Source organism: Mytilus galloprovincialis, chromosome 6 (genome assembly GCF_965363235.1).
Source record: "Mytilus galloprovincialis chromosome 6, xbMytGall1.hap1.1, whole genome shotgun sequence".
Lineage (NCBI taxonomy): Eukaryota > Metazoa > Mollusca > Bivalvia > Mytilida > Mytilidae > Mytilus > Mytilus galloprovincialis.
In genome coordinates, this window is record NC_134843.1 from 62,459,741 (window position 1) to 62,482,157 (window position 22,417).

Below are 22,417 nucleotides of genomic sequence, written 5' to 3' on the forward strand. Positions count from 1 at the left end.
GCATTACTGTCGCAATTAATGTAGGAAGGAAAGATGGGACCGAGGTACATGTGTATACGGTTTTCCTTAAAAACAATATTTTTTTTAGATGTACAAAACTTTTATCATACTATTAGGATGTTTAACTTTCAAGGTGCATTTCATCTGTCATTGTAAAATTTCTATATCTTAATTCAACCCCATTTCAAATATATTTGACACTTTGCAAGTAAATCGAACATTTTTATCCTTGGTTAAATTTTAAAATATAGTAATCTACTCCTGGATCGTCCGCGAAAACGGCTAATATAATCTCGGGTTTTCATTAATTCGATGAAACGGTTTTCGTCGCTGTTTGGGATTCGTCTTTCAATTTATATTGATGAAAAGTTCCGGCTTCGCTAGTACAGGAATTACATTCATCACGACAGTTATAACATGAATAGCAGGACAAATCGCGAAGTAAAACATTCCGTGAACTGGTATTAAGTCTTTTAATATTGGTGATTGCACCTTACTGAAGTGACGACTTTAAATGATCTATTTCGGAGTACATCCGCAACATAAATTTCAATTCGCATTTTACAATTAAAGGACTGTCTTGCATGTCTTGGACGAAGTTCATGTAATGAGATTTTTTCCCCATTTCCCCATTCTTTTAAATAAATCGTTAAAAGCTATAAACGATTAATAAAAATTGCAAAATTTAACCTGTGTCGAACCTTTGTCCCTGGGCGGAGTCTATAGCAACATGCACTATTCTTTTTTTTTCGGCAGCAATCATCAACCTCTTTTCCAAATTTCATAACAAGATTTGTTTAATTATCATGAACATTTAACTGAAACTTTAGCACATGTAACGTCGGAAATTAGCGTCTTTCGGATTTTAGACGTTTTCAGACGTTTGGACCAATTGGCTACCGTTTTGTAATGTGTGGAAGCTTTTTATTCCTTTAAAAGACCCAACTATGTAGTTAATAAGAAAAGAATCTTGGCATTTTTTACTCTTCGTGTATCTAACTTTTGTTTTGATCAATTATAAAAAAAATACGCGTTAACCTCTTTGAAAAATGAAATATCAACTTGGACAAAATGGCTACCGTTTGAAAAACGACTGTGTAGAGAAGATTTTTATTGAATCAGCAATATTTGAACTCACGAACAATGAGGCAAATATTTGTTCTTTTGTTAGATATAATTATTGTCTAACTCTTTTATTCATTTTCTGCTAAATCTACTTATAAAATTCACTTTCAGTCGTTGAGTTAACGAAAAACGTCGTTGGACATTTTCCTTATTCCAGCTCCATATGCAGCCACCGAGTCAAATGAAATTTGGCAAAATAACGGCTTTAACGCCACAAAGAACCGACACGTGTCGTTGTGCCTGCCAAGAATCAAGAAGATCAGAGAAAAAGAAAAAGGATCACTATACATAAGAGTTAAAACAGTTTTTTTCATAAATGTAACGTTGGACATCCGTTTTTTCACATAGCTTTGTTATTGTAACCCTCAAATATACAAGATATTACTTAGTATATAATCAAGAGCTGTAAAAGCATAAATTAAAACATATATTGAATTTGTTTTAATATTGGTTCGTGTTTTCTAACATTTTTATTTTGTTTTGATGATGAAATTTCGAAGATTCTGTTTTAAATCCTAGGTGTTGTAGGAACATCGTGTCCAACGTTTGAAAGTGGAAACAGAGCAATTAATATTTTACTTCACCCTTATTACAAGAAGGCATGTAGTTTGCGCTTATTTAAAGAAGCTAGGTGGAATGCTTGGCTTGTCTTGTTACGACTGAATATCATTCCTCCTATAATTCCACATATTATTCTTCCTTTATATTTTTATATTGACCTTAACTGGCTCTACAGCCCTTTCACGGTTGGTAACACATTGCACTGGCATGGGATCTTTAAAATATATAAATTTCTCACAGAAGGTAACCAAAGAAGGTAACCAAAGATTTTGCGACGATGCAAATATTAAACTTTACAATAAAAAAAATATCTTTAACCAATGAATTCAAATAGCAAAATCTATGTAATTAACAAATATATACTTATTAAGCTTCATGTAAATTGTTCAAAAATGAAATACATTAATCATGATGTTTGGAGTTTTACCAAGGGAGCTATTAATTAATTAATAACACTGTCTGCCACACAGCATTTCGGGGACTCTTTATGCTAAGATAATTATATTGATTTATGTTATGTAATAAAAATGTATTTCTAATGTGTGTTTTACAGTCTCTCATAGCTCTTTTTAGAGTGGGTCTTTTATTTTTAATATTCAATTTGTATTTTATATCAAATGTTTAAAAGATAAGACTCTAATAAAGTATTTGTTTGTTTGTTTGTTTGTTTGTTAATTCTTTAATATAAAATATAAGCAATTTGGTTACACAAGAAGTTTTAGATACGTGTTACTAGAAGCTATACAAATACAAAATAAAACCACACACACACACACACACCAATGAATTAAACAAATTAAGAAATTTTAATAACATATCTGATTCAGGTTATCCGTTTTAAGGTCAATGACAGGATGTGTGTACATTTGTGTACTTGTAAGATATACATACAGTGTGTCATTATAAAAGTCATTCAAGCAATTAATTAGAGTATCTTGTTTTAGATTGACTAGATTTTCGAAGTATTTTATATTTTTGCGAAAATGTCAAGGATTAGTATACTTTTTGGGGGATACTTTTATAAGGTCACTAACATGGTGAACAAAAAAGAAAACCCAAAAGAACTTACTAGGAACGACATAAAAAAGTTCAATGAAGGATTAAAAAAACTTAATTCAAATAGTTTGGGTGTGGGGGTCAAAATTGCTGTTAGTTTTGTTTAATTGACATCGATTTTATATATATCCTAATTGGTCAATCAATTTTTCCCCAAATTAAGTTAAGAGGGGGTTAGGGGGTCAGTGAAAAAAACTATATGAATTAAGTTTTTTATTCTACATTGAACACGCAACGTCAGATATTGCTACCATTTAGTGTAACAGAAAAATAACGTTAAATTACAAATGCGCACTATCAAGGTTTTCCTGCTTTCCTTGTTGGGTAAATGCAAAGTATAACACACAAGTAAAAATGCCGAGAGATTCCAATCCAATATGATTTTATAATTTACATAGGATATTAAATTTTACTCCTAGTAACTATGTGTTTTTTGGGGAATATTGCTGCATTATATAAACAATTCGAGTATGATTTTATTCAAGCAGTGAGACAAGAGACAATTAAATGGCTTATAGTTATGACACTGAAGTTTTCTTAAATTTTTTTATCGTCTTATAGATGTGTGTGTTTGTAATATGTACATCATTTCGTTTTGTTGAAAGTAGGACATTTTAATACATTAAGTGGAGGAACGAACCCGCGAATGCAGTTCATGTCGTCCCATATTACGCTTGTGGCGACGTCAAATAATGTTAACCCTCTTGCTGCCAAAGGGACATTTATGGCTTCTACACACAAATCTTGTTGATTGTGTAGAACGTCAAATGTCACGTCACAATACTCAGGGGCACTGACAACGTCAAAAGACGGCGACAAAAGGACGATTTTGGCGGGAATGCAGCAATCTGAAAAAATGCTTTAAAAGCATACTTGAAACGGATGTCAAGAAATGATACAGGATCATAAGCTTGTTAGTACTATAACACCAACTTATTTAACGTGTTTACTAATTATCTAGTTCGTCATTTTCATGTAAAATGTTGCATTCTTTCGACAAATTTGTTTTACGTTTTTTTTGTACATCTATCAATCAGAATATCTCATATAATAATCGTATTCCTAATAAGTAATCATTAAAAAGGCAACTGTTATACTTGATTACGCGAAATAGTAATATTCAGTCTCAATACACGCTTTATTTAAGAGAACTGGATAATTTATTTAGGACCGTGACTCAAATGCCGCGATTGAAATCTCAGTTAAGATTTTTTGTTTGTAAAAATACACACTTGTTAACCGATGTACTTGTATTGTCATACGATATTTCAATACATTTTAAACCCGTTTCATCATGGAAGCACTGACTTAAAAATATTCATTTTTATTCGAAATGGGGATGTTAAATTAGTAGTAGACACAATGTTTTCTATTCCTATCATATATATATAATCGATATCCTTTCCCAGTGACAACCTCTATTTTCTCGCATTCATCACAGATCTTTTACTTTATAGGACCCACTGAGCAATATATTTATTGTATATTGAATTTCAGACGTCCTTAATATTGCATGAAATATTTGCCACTGAACGTTGAGGAGAGAACAATTTATAAATTAACAGATTTTAAAGATATTTCGTGTATGTCAATTACAGTGTGTACTTTATCAGAGTCAATGAAAATGAATTATTATTGATTCAGGTTCACTTGTAGACAAAAGACATTTATTTTAGAGAATTTCTTCCCTCGTTTTTACTGGGTTTTTATTATTCGTATTCTCTAAAATTTTGAGCAATAAGCGGTCAACATAATAATAATAAACATGATAAAAAAAATAAGCAAAATGAATATGGATAGTGATTTTATGCCTACCAAAACAAGGATTGAAATGATAATTTTAATCTGCCACGTTTGATAGTTTACAACAAGAAGTAGTTCATAGAATGAGAACAGCTGCTCGGAGATTTTATTTATTTTTATTTGTTCACGCTTTGTTTTTTTGTTTTTTTTTCATTGTGTGCCGATGTTTTGCCGTTTATATAATGATTTGAGAGATTTTGTTTACGGTAGTTACAAATTATAACAAGGTTTACTAATAAAAAAACGAGAACAAATATATTTTAGTATTTTTTAGGTGATAAAGAATCATTTATGCATTTTACTTGTCAAGATAAAACAAAGTTGCCTTCAAAGCTAGTATAGCAATTGGTATAATATTTTCACTTTATTTTAAGACAAGAAAGATGAGAAAAAAACTTTATTTCAAGGTTAAAAGTTGTATTTTTAAATAATGTTGTATTAAAACATCGTTTATGACAATCTTAGAGCAATAACTTCCATAAAATTACTTGTACATCGCTTTTCATAATTACGGCTACATTGACGCGGGGAAACTATAGACGGCGGGAAAGCGCAGTTCTACAGAGAGGCATAAGTTTTGCAACGTCACAGATAAGAAACGTCAAGATGCTTTTAGCGCGACAAAGCAAGAAAAAAACTCGGCAGCAACAGTTGGAAAGCAGGTTACGGTTTGACCCCAAGTTTATCAGCAACAATAGAGTCACGTGACCGTGAAAATTCAGTAAAACAACGGACGAGACAAACCTCATTTTTACTCACTAAATACTATTGTCGTAATAAAAACTTATTGACCTAACTAATCTTGAGTATCCATTGTTTATTCTCGTCAAAGCTCACACATCAAATCAAAGTCCTTTATTCTTTATTTTATCTGCAAACTTGGAGTTTGGGTGAAAATTGTCAAGTCTCCTGATCGAAAAATCTAAATATTTACGAGAAAACTAAAAATGATGGGCTGAATTTAAATTTAATAAAGCATCTCATTAAGACAAACACTCGATATAAATATCTCGGCAATAGAATGTTGGATACGCAAACGTCAAATTGATTTCAAAACGAAGCGGGGGTTTTTATGCCGATTTGTGCAAGTGGTTATTTCCCCTTAATATCACCAGTCAAAAATAAAAACCCAGCAAAATGTATTTATAAAAATTGAAAAAGGAGTTTACTTTACAAAAATTAGAGAGAAAATGAACGAAACTCGATTTATAACTATGTTATGATAATAAGAAGAAGAGATACTTCCCTATTATTATTTTTCAGGGAAGGACTAAATGTAAAAAAATAAAAGACTAATAGTAAAAAAAACCAATTCAGAAATGTGGATAATGACACCTACATGTAAAACTAAAAACCTAGCTATATTGAAAGAAATTAGATCTGGCGGATGAAATATACTGTGTAATTTTTATATGTGGGATCATTCCTAGCAGATTCTTTTTAAACACTTCTGATAATATTTAATGCAATAAAACATATTTTATACAATTTGAATAATCTTTCTTAAATTGGTATAATTATTAAATAAATAGTACTGATCATATATATTTTATATTCTATAAAGTGTGACCAAGAGTCACAATAAATTTCTTCAAATTAAGAGAGCCTTTAAACTCAAGCCTATGTTTCTTAGTTGAACAGTAAAATACAAAAAAGGGATTTTTAAGTTTCATACCAAAAATATTGACAGAAATTCTGTAAAAAAAATATGCTTTAAATTATAAGTGAAAGTGACATAATTTGAATTTCAGAATCATTATTATTGTAAAATTAAACTATTAGATTAGCTTGCACAGTAGCCCTTTGGCATTGTCTTATTTCTCAGGGTATTTTATAGATTATGAAACTAAACTTTTTGGAAAAAAATGGGGCTTCTTCTCTTGAACAGGTTCCTGTATCAGCTGCTTTAATTACATATTTATAAACAAAGTATTAGTATATATACTTTACCTGAATACTAGTAATAGGAAATGAAATGAAACTGGTCGGACAAATCTTGTGCATTTTACTTCAATAATGATCAATGATGCTTAAATTTGACAAGAATTTGCCATTTGAATAAATTCAATTTTGTAAGAACACATCTCAATGAATTAACTTCTTGTTTGGCTGACTTGGCTTGATAAGCTAGTTTTTGCTCTTATTAATATAGCTTACTAAGTAAAGAGATAATAATATAAGCAAGATTTTATTAACTGACCTTCATTTCCTTTTTTCATATGTTTTTTTCCTACAGAATTTTCTTTGCAATGCATTTTCTATTGCTATTTTTGTGCTTTTGTCCATCCATACAGTAGGCTATCAATAATTTGTCAGATCTGTCAGAATTTTCCAAGACGTTTAGCTTTAAACGCAATAAAGAAGATCTTTGTTTGTTGTTTAACTTTTCCAATGTGTAAATGTTTACAATGTACATGCATCATTACGAAATAACAAAACCACAGCATGTAATGAAACAACTACATTACGTTAAGTCACATACACATCAAGTAATGTTAAAACCACATTGACTAATGACACAACCATACTAAATAATGGTGAAACCACATCGAGTAATGACAAAACCATATTGAGTAATGACAAAACTATATCAAGTCAATATGAAACCATATAGTGTAATATCGAAATATCTTTAAGTAATGACTATTCCATATTGAGTTATATTAAAACATCATTACGTAGTGTCAAAACTATATTAAGTAAAGACAAAATATCATTAAGTAATAACAAAACTACATAAAGTAATATCAGAGTTCCACATAAGACAGCTGTGGCGTTCCATATGTGCCAAATACGGCTACGGTTATGTATGACTGGAATAAGAAAATTCTTAGTATTTCTAAAAAAATCATACTTTTGCGAACTGTTAGTTAATAAAATGTGTAACATTTCACCATATAGTTTATATTCATGTCAACACCTAAGTGCTGCTACTGTGCTGGTGATATCTCGAGGATGTAAAACATTACATTTTGTTTCTGACACTCAGATTTTTCTCATTGTCGTTGAAGTATTTAAAAGTTTAACTGGTATGCCAAATACATTCATAAATTTAAGGGTCGTCTTTTGTATTGATGTATTTTTAATACCGCCTACAAATTGAATATTTTTATGACAACTTTGAAACGATTTGTTATTTTACAACGCCTCCTTTTTAAAAATGAAATAAAGACGGATGTTATCAAAACAAGGAAATTCGTCGAGAGTTGTTTTAAAACCAGATAGAATATTAATAATGGGATATGTACAGATCAACTTTAATACTAGTCGACAAAACCTCTGATCAACAGTTACTGCATATATCCATGTAAGCCAAGACAATTGTTAGTGTAACTAAATACACAATGGTGGTCATTTACATTTTCATAATTCTTAGAGTTGATTTTGTTCATGCGATACTTAATGCAACTGGTGAGTATATTTTGAAATATATATAATTCATTTTGACGTCGAATAATCTATGAATTGATTACTATTAATACATTTAATACCTCTGAATATCACTGCTTGGAGAATTTCTAACAAATCTTTAAACAGTAGAACAATATAAAACCAGGTATAATTATGTGTCTGTATTATCATAACACAGTACAAGCACAATAGAAGTTTTCGTCGGGGTGTTGTCAGATATATGATGCATGAATTGATCATTAAGGGTTAATGCAAGTATTTGATATAACTAAGATATGTGATGAACCATGCATGGTTTACTTTTACAAATTATTAATTTGATGGAAAGTTGTCACGTTGACACTCATAGCACATCTTCTTATATCTATGGATAAAAGACTAGCATTTTTCATTCAAAATTAACCAAACCCATTGAAAACCCAAAACATAGTACTCATTTTTGTAAGAACTCAATCATCATACCACTGATATAAGGATTCTGGTTTTTTTCTTGGTAAGAATTAGATTTAGTTTCACCATATTCGTGATTCAAATTAAAACAGTTTGTATAACTTGCTACCTGTACACTCGCTTCTGAATATAAAGCAAAGTTAACAGAATAGTCAACACTCAATTATGTATGTCATATAGATATAATGATACCGCAATAGTTTGTTAGGTTTGGATGACTTGTTTGTCGACACACATCTGCACTCACCTCGGAACCAACTTTGCCCTTTTTCTTGCCGATTTGTTCATTTATTTATTTGTGGCTGACATCACACAGGAACTTAAAAAAAAAAGATATTGTATGAAAGTCAACGAAATATTTGCGATTGATCGTTAAGAAACTTATACTCAATAAATCAATATGACTGTAAATGAGACAAATCAACCTTTGATCATTGTACTTAGTGCTCTTTAACTCTGCACTTTAAATGGCTTTCTATCTGTTTTGTGTCCAGCGTGACTGATGAGTGTTTGGCAATTGAAACAGGTGTAAGGTGTTCAAAGTGAAAGCCTGTTGTCCTTAAAGATAATTTTTTAATTGAAAAGGAAATTTGTTTTTATTATAGCATTGTGTGACCATGCTATAATTATGGATTATCAAAAATATTTGAGCTCTAATCAATATATAGTAAATGTGTATAGGAATCTGAAAAAAAAATATACTCAAAGAAAACTTAAGTATTTTTTGGATAATTTTCTTTCCAAATACATAGAATAGCGTTGATAGGGGTACACTCAAAAACAATTAATTTCAAAACGCTTATCCGAGATGTACAATATATTTCCGCTTTTCCCGAACGTCACATCATTAGAATTGAAATATTTGTTTTTTTAGAATTTTTAAATGATTTTCAGATAAAACAGATCCACCAACAGATGTCAGAGTAGATGTAGTTGGTAATACAACTAAATTTTCATGGATAATTCCTCATAACCGAGGAATAACATGGTCTCGGCTTTATCTTAACAATTTAAAAGAAGGCAGTGTGGATTTAGATTTACAAAGAGAACGTACAGATATAGATATACAATTTCCAAAATCTAGTTTTGAGATAGCCAATCTAAAGATGTGTTCTAAATATAGTTTTGGAATTAGATTTCTGCTTAGACGTCGGCAATTAGAATTAACCACAAAAACGTTTTGGATAACGAGTGAGTTGATTTTTTTTATAACTATCGGTGCTGTTAAACTTATATTATGACGATGTATTATTTCAAATGTTTTTTACTGGGAATGTTGCCAACACTTCTTTGATTTATTTGATTTTATTTATAATACTCGTATCATATGAGGTTAGAAGATTAAACTGTGAACTATAATATCAACTACCATTCGGAGGCGAAGTACTGCTAAAATAAACTGGTTACCTGGAAATCGTAATAAATCATAATGCAAAGAATAATAATAGTATAGATTGAAGTCTTGAAAAGATGCAATGTGTATATAGCCATGTCATAGTGAAAAAATACGTTGCTGTCAAAACCTTGCATGCGGTCTGGTGTAGTATTGTTTACAGCGGTATAAAAATATATCTAGGATACAAATCAATTATACTTTTGCATAAAATTGATACCTAAAAATACCTTAAAAGAAGCAGTTTTAATGAAAATACTAAGTTCTTTTACTACAAATTCTAAATAACCCAGCTGAGGATATTTAGGGTGCGATTCAAGTCCTTCAAGATGAAAGAGTTAGAAAGCTAGAATATAAATATTTTTGGAACCTTACCTCTTGACCCATTGAGAAATGACTGCTTTGAGTACACATATGGGGTAGTGTAGATCTAAAAAGAATAGTATAAGAATGATGATGGCATTTGAAATTTTGTAGAATAAAGACATAGACGAATTATTTTTAACTATCTTAGTCATATGATAGTGCAATGTTAGTTTGATTTAAGGGCATACGATACAGTTTTGATCCTGTATTTACAAGTTCGTGAAAATTTGCATATAGGCTATTTTTTACCTGATTAATTCAAATATGTAATAAAAAATATACCTTCATGTGCTACTTTTTGAGTAAAATGAGGTAGAAATTTTGTATATTTGCTCAAAATTCAGATTTGTGGCTGTAATTTCTTTTTCGAAAGAAATCCATAACTTTTTTGTTATAAAAGATAAACACAAATTTGTTTTTGTTAAATAATCGGTAATTTCTGTATTGTATAAGTATTCTAAAAACGTATGCATTTTTTATTCAGAAATAACTTATATTTATCAAATGTTCCTGAATTGAGGAAAATACGTCATTTTTTGCTGCGTGTTTATCAAAATTAAAAAAAATCCTCGATTTACAGTTTTATAAAATTTAGGTCACATAATCTCCATGCAAAATGAAACAAATTGCTGTTTTGAAAAATAGGGGTCCATGAACTCGTTTTCAAATGAAATCAGTTTGAATGATAAAAATCAGTCGAAAAATGCATCTTTTCCCGATATGTCACAGTTTGACGTCGCGAAAATAACATTTTACGTTAGCAACGTCATTACCTCCCCTGTAACTGTATCGTATGCCCTTAAATCAGTTGTGTTTTGATTTATATTTACACAGCTTGTGGCTCCTTGATCCCAATTATTGTCACAGTGACGTTAACTAATAATGTCGTTGCTAACTCAATACAACGAAACTATAAACAACTGTCATAAGAGTGGGTGATTTATATTGCTATAGGTAGCAATAAACAGTTTTAGGAAAAAATATTAAAATCTTCCGTCATAAATTGTACCAGCCTCTTTTCATTGTGATCTTGATAATTAAGCTTACTGTTGGTGTCATATATGTGCATATGTATGTAATCAGAATCTTCCATACATTTTATATCTAGTAGTTAAAATGGTAAAACATAATTTCCCTTTGGTGTTTACTTGGCACCAATCTGTATTTATTTGTCATAAAATATTGGAAAAAGGGGGTAAAAATGTCACATATTTCCTAAACAATTTACCAGAAGTAAAATTTTTGTCCGTTAAAGTGATACTTTTTCCGAAACTGTTTACAAATATCTATCAAGAAATCACATAAAAACCATATCTCTTTATTACAAATATCTAACCAGAAATCACATAAAAATCATATTTCTTTACTCTCATGTTTTTGGAAAATTGTGTTAATAACGTGTAGAAAAAGGTGTTTGTAAACATCACATTAATTTCTGGACCTATTGCCGGTCTAGCTATGAAAATATGGAGAGTCAAACAGAAAATAACCCATAAAACATGTAAAAAATAACCTTGGTGTTCTTATAAACCATCGTTAAAGGCTAAATTAGTACTCATCTGTCTTAAAATGAATTTTATTGCACCAAAGTTTTCATATTTGAAAAATTCATCGGCTATGAAATGCGAAACAAAACTCCTATTTGTGTATTGCTTCTATAAAACATACCATGTTTACCCCCCTCCCCCTTTTCCCATTGTCTGCGGAAAATGTCTATACTTATTCAATAATATGAAAGTTGTATTATATTCGTTCCGTTTGATTATTTGATCGAGCTTTTATCTATACTGGCGTTAGGTAGTTTTGTTAATATCTTTTAGTACAATGAGCATGATTCGAGTGTTTTTAATACAATGCTTGTTCGTTGTCAGGTAGCTCATAGTACTGGTCTGTGAATTTCATCTTATTTGTCAAAGATTGTAGTTTTTATTTGATGTATGTGTGTAAGATTTTACCTAGGATGTACATCATTAGCATAGGTGATATCTTCGGCTGAATGTGCGGCATTATTATTTGTCAATGTTATATTATAGCTACAAATTATTTATATTCAATAATTTGATGCTCTTGTAGTCCCCTTCACATATATATTTGATATATATAATTTATCACGTTCTCTATTTGTAAAAAAACCTTTTAGACACATAATTCAAATAGCTGTTCTGTAAAACTGATCTTTGTGGACTTGTTTTTATGTTGGGTAATCACATTATGGACCAAAATGAGGAGATAATTAAATGCTCATCAACCTTTATTCATGCCAAATTTTGTATATTCAACCGAGGACAAGTAAAAGAATGGTTTTGTTGGTTGTAACTACTGCCTGTAATAATATTTTTTTTTTTCAGTATAAGTATTTTAAACTGTATTGTCCGTATTGGGACATGTTTTTTTTAACATCATCAGTCTTTGATATACACACGTGTGTTCATTGAGTTGGATTTTATAAAGTATATCAGTTTGCAGCTGTGTTGTAACGATAGAAGAGTTGGAAGAGGGAGAGAAAAAAGCAGAGATAAAGAGTCAGTCATATAATTATCTTGCAGTAATGATAAATATAAATGATTAGTATAGCTTCGGTGTATTAAACTGATCTGAGTTAATTTAAAGTTTGAGAAATGTATCTTTATAATGTTATAGATAATATCAAGTATATTTGCTTTTAACCATCTTTCATATAACAACAAAGTTAAGTTTGAATAAAAAACGCTACTTTAAGAACTTATTGTTGCCGTTACGCAAAAGTAAAATCACAAAAATACTGAAATCCAAGGAAAATTCAAAACTGAAACTCCTAAATCAAATGTTAAAATCAAAAGCACAAATACATCAAACTAATTGAAAACAAATGTCATATTCCTGACTTGGAACAGGCATTTTCTTATGTAGAAAATGGTGGATTGAACCTGGTTTTATAGCTAGCTTAACCTCTCACTTATATAAGAGTCGCATCAAATTCAATTATATTGAAAACGATGAAAAGTTGCTGATAACAATGGTTTAAGTTCCATGTAAATTTTTTATACGATGAACAATTTAATCTTCAATGATAAATTATTTTAAACAAATTTCGATCTGATAAAAGTAGTTAAAACAATTTATTGCATTTAGACTGAGAATTGTGTCAGAGTTAATCAATCACGAATTTCTAAATCTTTTGTTTGGTGAGAAGTTTTTTATTTAATAGAAAATATGATGACTGAAATGATTTATCAAGTAGGTTATTTCAGCATATTTTGAAGCCCGGATTTGATAACTGTTCACAAATAAATGAAAGTTATATATCTCCTAACTATTTCAAAAGAAGACTATGCAGACCAAGCAATGCAAAATCGAAAATTTTGTTCCTCATCTTCATTTGAAAATACTAAATGTATATTGAACCGACCATTGATTCATTAGGATTTCAACTCTTGTAAGTAAATGTTGGGGTATATGTTGAAGTTAGAATTTTTGGAGATACATAGAAATTAGTTTTTGTGGCCGAGTTTAAAACATTATACTCATGTTCTTTAAACACCACAAATAATCGTATTTCAAATAAAGCCAAACTATTGAAAGGTAAACACAGGTTGTCATTTGGCAAATACCGTTATTTTGTTCATTCGGCTATGTTTTTCTTGTTTTAATGTTTGCTAAATTTTCGATTGTAAAAGGCTTACCATGCTTATATGACGCATGCTATAGTGTTTGGCTCATATGTTAAATATTTTAGAATAGCATAAGTTGCCCGATTAAAGCAGAAAGAAGCCATAATGATATCAAAACTTATACGCTTAAATCAAACTGACAATGTCAAAATAAAAAAAAAACGAAAAACGAACAAAAGGACAAAGACAAGAACACAAAACACAAAACACAACATAGAAAACTAAGGACTAAGGAATACTAGTCCAACCAAAATCCAGGGCGATCGCAAATGCCCTAGAAGGGCACGCAGATTCTGCTCCACATGTTATGTTGCTCATGTAAGTACGAATCAGGTAATAAGGAAACATTCAGTAACGATACATATTAGGAACATATATACTTGTCCAGCCTTGACACATCTTTCGCAAAGTATGGTTACCCAATGATCAAGGGACTTCGAAATGGCATTCATTTGATTAAATAAAATTGAAAATGGAAATGGAAATGGTGAATGTGTATAATACGAAGGAAGTAAATAGTGATTGGTCCGTTTTATTTTATCAATATATTTGTTTTGACTGTTTTAATAGTACCAATGGCAATACAGTGCAAACTTATTTTACATGTATTTCAGAAAATGGTAAAAAGCAATTAGTTAAAAAAATATGTTACCAAGATTTCAACCTTTTTAGTTTAAAAATGTTCCCGAATACATGTTTAAAAAGAAAATAAAATATATTTCAACAATTACACAGACAACGAAAAAGACCTTGGTAGCTATAGAGGTCGCCCAACATTCCATAATTAATGACAATTTATTTGTTCATTAATATTTTAGATACGCATAGATTAACATTCCGTCCTGAGCACCCATTTGTCGGCAATGATATCACATTCACCTGTAACTCAGTGGTACATTCATGTCCAGGAGACACACCTTCAAAAGTGTCATTAAAGTTTTTGGGGAACCAAAGAGGCGATACTGACAAGAATACATTAACAATACATGCACTTGCTAAGTCGGATACAGGAACACAGATATCCTGTCAGGCGACTGATGACCTTGGAAAAGTATTTTACTGGAGTGATACGGTAACATTAGATCCGTACTGTAAGTGTTTTATATTAGTAGAACAAAATAATGAGAAAACAACAAAACCGTCGACTTGTGTTGCGTTTTTGATTTACATAACAATGACATATAAATCGTTAAGAAATCAATATAAACATTACATGATAAAAGCTACTATCAGAACTTATTTTAAGAATACGTCGTTTTTCTTCAATCATGAATGTTGCGTATTGACAGGCGGAAAACTCGTTTAATGGTATCACATATATGATAATATTGATTACATGGATTAATTGTTGCGTGATTGACGTCTAGGAACAATTATTCCATGTAAACCCAGAACGATATGACGAAATTAAAATAAGTGCTTACTATCATTACAACCATTATTATATACATACTTGCAAAACATACATCAAAGTGTACATATGATTGCCATAATAATATTATTGAATAAATGTTTATTGCACACATTTTCCATCGTTTATGTGTTGATTTAAAATACAAAAATAAGTAAGCAATAAACGTGGTTGTTAAATTTGATATATGTTTTTTGTGCATCTTTGTTAAATATTTGTTTGTTTTTGTTCTGATTGAGATTGTGACAAGGTGATGACAGCTGTACCCCTCTTTTCACAATTTTACCTTAAAGTTTAATGTCTGTTTTGTTCACGCATCGTTGTAAATATAATGGAATTTGATGCGACTATCTTACAAGTGAGAGGTTTAGCGCTATAAAACCAGGTTCAATCCACCATTTTCTACATTTGAAAATGCCTGTACCAAGTCAAGAATATGACAGTTGTTTGATGTGTTCTATCATTTGATTAGGGACTTTCCGTTTTGAATTTTCCTTGAAGTTCAGTATTTTTGTGATTTTACTTTTTATGCATTGGAATTACCACTAAATTCACCAAAATTGTTTAAAGGGTACAAAAACCTAAACATAAATCAATCAGTAACACCAGCACTTCCTGATAACAAACGCACAAACGAAACAAACAACTACAAAATCACATTGCCAATATAGCTTTACCTAATACAGTCACAAAGTGGGTATTGATGAGGTGTAGGACCTTGAAGTAGTTCACATCCGATATGTATCGCCTTGATATATTACTAGTTTTTGGCTGATTATTCCTTGGTATTCTTTAAAATATTGTTTAATGGATTATCGATTTTATTTTCGTTTTCGCCGTAGTCTTTTATTTTTATCGCATATTCTTATAATATTTTTTTCATATAAAAGTATTTCCATTTTTTTAAAAAAAAGTTATGGCTCTAAATTCATAAAAGTTTTTCACTTTGTGTAGATTGTCCATACAACATTTTTCTGCAACCTGCACAAACAGCATTATTTATTGTAATAATATCATGAGATGTTAAATTCCTTCTTTTTCAATTATAAAGCACGATAATTTAATCGTAAACCGTTTTTTTCCTAAACCAGGAGTGGTTATATTCTAAAAAAGGTTTTCGATTCAGAATTTCTTGAAATAATGATACAGAAAGGAATAGTGATAATTTGAAATGTGTATACACACTACTGTTTAAAAAAAGTACTTCTTGTTGCTATAAAAACAAGAAGATTTTGTATGATTGCCAATGAGACAATTCTCCGACAAGAGACTGTATGTTTTAGAAACAAACAGGAAAACCAATGAACCTAACTAAATATGAGTAGTCGTTCCCACTTAGGTCCGAATCATCTCTTCTCTAAGCTGTTTTATTATGCCTATTAAGGCAATATTTACTCGTCATTGTGACGATTAGTATAATCGTTTTGGTGATGGTAATGGCTTTGTCTATTCGTTGATTAGTACTTTTTAAAATTCTATCCAAAGAGTTAGCAGAACGTATATATTGTTTTTGATTTGTATGTTTATGTATGTCTGATTCATTAATAGTTGTATTTCAATTTGTTTAGATAGTCCTGAAAAAGTAGTCCTGGATCCTGGAAGCACATCTATCAATGTAACAGAAAACAGTACATTAGGACCTATACATTGTACTGCAGCTTGCAATCCGATATGTACATACCAATGGAAATACAACGGAACAGGACACTTTGAACAAGTCGAAAGCAGTTTACTATCAAACCAAAACCAAACTCTTACTGTGACTCACATTAAGCGAAGCCAGCACGGGGCCTATCGTTGTCACGTGGATTACTATCAAAATCACACTTATAAGATGTCAGATGTAGCAATCAATGTACAGTGTATGTATAAATCAATATGGAAATGTTAATCACTTGTTAACACAAAAGTTACACAAAAATCAAAAAAATATTAAATTTCGTTTATTTTATTGAGAAAAAAAATATAACGTTATATGTGAAATCTATTTATTTTAATCTTGCCATCAACTTTATTGCAACATACCAAGGTTCCAATTCAGTTAGTAAGTTAAAATGGTCATCGTAGGGTGGTAGTATCGGACACAAATTAACAAGATTAAGGCTTTATCGTGAGAACGTCTGCTTGCAATGATACTTGTATTGGAACTCTGAGATAAATAACGTCACAATAACAGTGACGCCGTATACATTGAGAGCGGTAGCGGGAACATCTTATATGCAATCCGGAACATTCTGGTGGTCCTCAAATTAATTAAATTACAATAAAATGAAAATAAATTAATAAAGTTTACTTTGAATTACTGTCTCTAATAAATATAAAACTTTAAATAACTTAAACTGTCATAATGCACATGAATAAAGTAAAACGATTTAGCAATCTATAATATAACACGGTTAAACTCATTAATACAATTAACAGTCCATAAAATTCTGGTAAGCAGTTCACAGTTATCACATGCGACGGTCTCATTTGGTCATCCTTTTTATCTTTTCTTGTGCGTTGGTCTTCGCTCGTCTTATGGGTAGTATTTCATCAAACGGTCCTGTGTTTTGCATAGATGTCAGTTCTAGAGGATATAACTTGCTAAAAGTTCTATACTTAAGACAAATTAAAGTCTGTTAAATAGCTAATCTGCTAAATCCATCTCGTCCTTAAATCAATTTGTCGATGATCCCTACATTCCAAGTTGTTCTTGAAGTTTCATCATGTATCAGTTCGGCCTCTCCAATATTTATGTTTTGTTTATGAACAGATTTATTGTATGAAAGGGTATTGTAGTTTCTAAGCGTGGAGTAAAACTTTCTGCATGTGTATTTAACGATGTTGTTTTTACCAAGATAAGTTTGTTGACTTGACGATTTTTACCTTCTCTGTTTAATGAATACTCATCTGCCTCAACGATCTCCGTTTCGATATTTCCGTCATCCAATTCCTGTACTATGTCCTCATCTAATTGTCTAGTGAGTTTGGACACACATATATCTGTATATGTAGTGTTTAATTTCGTCCTTCTTCCTCATTACTCTTTATGATGAAATTTTATGAAAGTAGAACACCCTGTTAAATAAAGTCCAAAAAGGTTGGACATACACGAGTGTCAGCTGTCAAGGGAGATATGTAAACGCCATACAATGGAGCTTTAAAGTATGTATAAGCATAGAATTAGAGAATTATGATTTTGCTTTTGATACTGACCTCATCAGCAAGAATATCTAGCGAGCCCTCTAGGGTAGGATGATATTCGACCTGATATAGTCAGTATAAAAAATAAGATGTCCTGTTTTCTTAATCAGTAATTTGCCTGAACTGCATGTTTTTTTCTTCTTCCTTAGAACATAAAATAAAGTTATATAGTGAGTAAAACTATTTTTACGCATACAAAGCGTTGTGTTATTTGCTTTTATGAATAAAGTCATGTGCATTATATTGACAAATTGACTCGGATAGACATAATCACGTGACGTTCCGGAACTGTTACGTGACTTCATTGGCTAATATTTTTGAGTATTAGGTTCTGTCAATGATATACAAAAATATTAGGTAGTACGATCAAAAACAAAAATAAACACATTACAGACGACAGTAATCATTGGTATTATCGTAAATAATTAACGAAATAAAAGTATTGATTATTCCCTAATTTGTTAACTGCCTCAGTACATGCAAAATAAATTCTTTTTTTAATTTGTTATATTTAAGATGGTCCTGATAGAATTATCCTTGAACCTGCAAGCACACACATCCACGTAGTTGAAGGAACTACCTTAGGCCCTATACATTGTACAGCAACCTGTAATCCGGAATGTAAATATCAATGGGAGTACAATGTGGCAGGGCGTTTTGAACTCGTTCCAATCGAATTAGTATCAAACCAAAGCAGGACTCTAACTGTACCACAAATTAAAAGAAGTCAGACGGGAACCGTTCGTTGTCATGTGGCTAATTATTTTTCTCAAATAAACAAGACAGTAGATGTAACGATCAATGTACAGTGTATGTATTACCTCTGCAAAATCCCAACATGGGCTTAAAAGTGCTTTGTATGTTTAAAGTATTAACATATCTACCCCTTAGCTAGTTAGTTGTCATTTGTAAGAAAGATAGTTATGCCAATATGGTATGTTTTCAAATATATGTTGGATTCAGAGTTTGGAACCGGAATAAAAGATTCAATTATATGGGTTTAATTCTCTTACCTATTTTATGCTGGAAGTAATATTGAATATCGATGAACATACAGCAGGGGCATTACTTAAACAAGTAACAATTAAAATTACCTATACAAGTAATGTTGAAAACGAGGCTAATTTAAATATAACTTATATAAGTTATTTTACTGAATATTATTTTTATAGGTGTCCAAGAATACAGATTTTACTAGCTTTAAATAATTTTCACAGTTATCTGGTTATTTTTCCCTTGATATATAAAAACTAATTCTTCAGAAACACTAATTAACTTTCCGACGCACTTATCTTTCATACCGACGCTTCTGGGTAAAAGATTGGTCTCTTGGGACTATTAAATTATCATTTTCCTTTAAAATCTTGAAGGTAGACTGATATAAATAGATAGATACTTGTGAATTAATTAAGACCTGAAGTTATTTATAATTTGTAACCTAAATCAAATACATATTCGCCTTAGATAAGTGTAATTGCTATTTTTATCAAAAATGTTTAAAATAACTTATTCAAGTAATATTTTTGTCATTATTTTCAAAGTAGCCCTTTATCTCTATACTCCTCTCAAATCTGATAAATTCTTTATTTTATGATATAAAATGTTGTTTAAAATCATGAAAACTTCATTTAGTCTATGTTTCTATTGAAAATTAAAATAACTCTATTTAGTAATTTTATTATTTTTAAAATAAAAAATTACTTAATATAAAAGTAATTAAAAAAAAATAACTTGTTTAAGTAACGCTCCTGACATGTACAGTGGAGATCACTTCTAACCTCTCATTAAAACTGTCAGAATTATCTGTTATAGAACTGTTCTTAACGGTCCTAGAACAGTTCTACCTAGAACAGTTCTACCCTATAACTGTCAGCAGAACTGTCTAAAACTGTTCTAGTCGTATAACTGACCAGATCTGTCAGGATAGTAGAACAGTTCTAAATGACTTCACTGCACTTAGGGCATCTCACTGGTCACTATTCAGTGTTATTATTATCGTTTTTATTATATTTAAGACAAAGAGTTCTAAAAACTGTTCTATTGATAGAACTGACTAAATCCATTCTAGCCATGGAATTGACAAAATCAGTTCTAGTCGTAGAACTGTTCTAGCAGTAAAACTGTTCTAGCCGTAAAACTGTTCTAGTCGAAAAACTGACCAAAGATTTGGTCAGTTCTATGTAGAACTGTCTAAAACTGTTCTAGGGTAGAACTGTCTAAAACTGTTCTAGGGTAGAACTGTCTAACACTGTTCTAGGGTAGAACTGTCAGGATCAGTTCTAGGTGTAGCTGTCTAAATGAGTTCTAAGTAGAACTGACCAAATCAGTTCTAGGTTAGAACTGTTCTCGCTAGTACTGTCTAAAAGGTGTCAGGGTGACAGTTCTACATACTGTCCTAGAACAGACAGATTCTGACATATTTGATGAGAGGTTAGAAGTGATCTCCACTCTACATGTATGATATACAGCACAAAATCAGTTCTCAATTAGATAGCATAATTGAGAAGACAAAAACACTGATAAAACATCAAAGTGAATTGAGCGAAGGTTAATATATTAAACACATGCTTATTGAATTTAATCAAAATAATTTCCAATAATTACAAGTTATCCTCGCTTCATCGCTAACTTTTTCAATTTTTTGGGTCATTGCTGTCTATAAAAATAGCCAAACTCTTTCTACGAGTCATCGAGCGAGACATAAAAAAAACCTCGTGCAGCTCCTTACTCAACAATTGGCAAAAACTACGGACTCTTCTTCACACCGAACCCATTCTTTACACTATCATTTCATATTATTTAAATGTATTCTTCTTATATTTAAAGTGATTTTGGATAGTTTGCACTATGAAATATTTCCAAGAATATTGGAAAACTTTAAAACTTTTAAGAAAAACTCTACCTATATAACGCAGCGTCATCATTTGAAATTTGGCAAACTTTAGGACAATATCATTAGTCTTGAAAGCACGAACGCAAAAGTAATAACGAAGTATCTAAATAAAAGATGATATATTTCTCTACACAACATAATCAAATTTCGTTAGGATCATCTAGTATTTATTTGACATTATAAGTAAAACTACATGATACAGTTATTTATATTTTAAATTATCAATCAAATATTTTATGAACGAATTCCTACAATAAACATGCAAAAAAATGTAACACCCATTACATTTGTGTTATGCTTATCAATTCAAAATGCATATTATATATAGCCTTTTCTTTTAACATAATCATTCTTACAACAAAAGGCATATCAGGCATGTTTGGTGTGGGAATAGCAACATTAGTTGTTGGGTTGGGAGCTCTAATTTCAGCAATAACTTTCTTTCTTGTTAAACGTGAGTTTTAGTTTTTACTACCAAACTGACATTTTATTAAAGATAGTTGTGTCGTGCTTTAACCCACTGTTTTTGTGATATACATTTGACGTGCCTCTGTACTTATGTATCCCGTCATACTTTGAACCGCACTATTATTTTATTAATTATTATTACTTTAACTGTTAAGCCAGTTTTTGTTATATCTATTTTGCGTGACTGTATTTATGCATCCCGTCATACTTTGAACGACAAAATTATTTCATGTCTACCTGTGCGAATTTCAAACGCGCAATTTTCACCAGTACTCAAAACCCTCCTTCCTTGATGGGTGCATTTTACATAGACAAATAAAATCGTATAATATAATCAAAATGAGGATGTTAATTTGATGTATGCCTTTTTGTGCTTCTTCGTTACATTTGTTGTTTTTATAGTGATTAAGATGATAACACAATGTTGACTGCTGTACCCCTATTTTTGACATTTTTACCTATTGTGTCTGTTTGTTTTGTTCACGCATCGGTTACAATATAATGGAATTTGATGCGACTGTCATACAAGTGAGAGGTTTAGCTAGCTATAAAACCAGGTTCAATCCACCATTTTCTACATTTGAAAATGCCTGTACCAAGTCAGGAATATGACAGTTCTTGTCCATTCATTTTTGATGCGTTTT

General features: G+C 30.7%; 1 protein-coding gene across 1 annotated transcript in view; it reads left to right on the top strand.

Annotated features, from left to right (window-relative positions):
- Positions 1-22,417, top strand: part of LOC143078640 (cell adhesion molecule CEACAM5-like) — a 65,671-nt gene that overhangs the window by 28,525 nt on the left and 14,729 nt on the right. The window contains exons 5-8 of the mRNA XM_076253488.1: positions 9,301-9,597; positions 14,634-14,906; positions 16,795-17,088; positions 18,929-19,222. Coding sequence (XP_076109603.1) covers positions 9,301-9,597; positions 14,634-14,906; positions 16,795-17,088; positions 18,929-19,222 — 1,158 coding nt within the window. The remainder of the gene's footprint in view (positions 1-9,300; positions 9,598-14,633; positions 14,907-16,794; positions 17,089-18,928; positions 19,223-22,417) is intronic.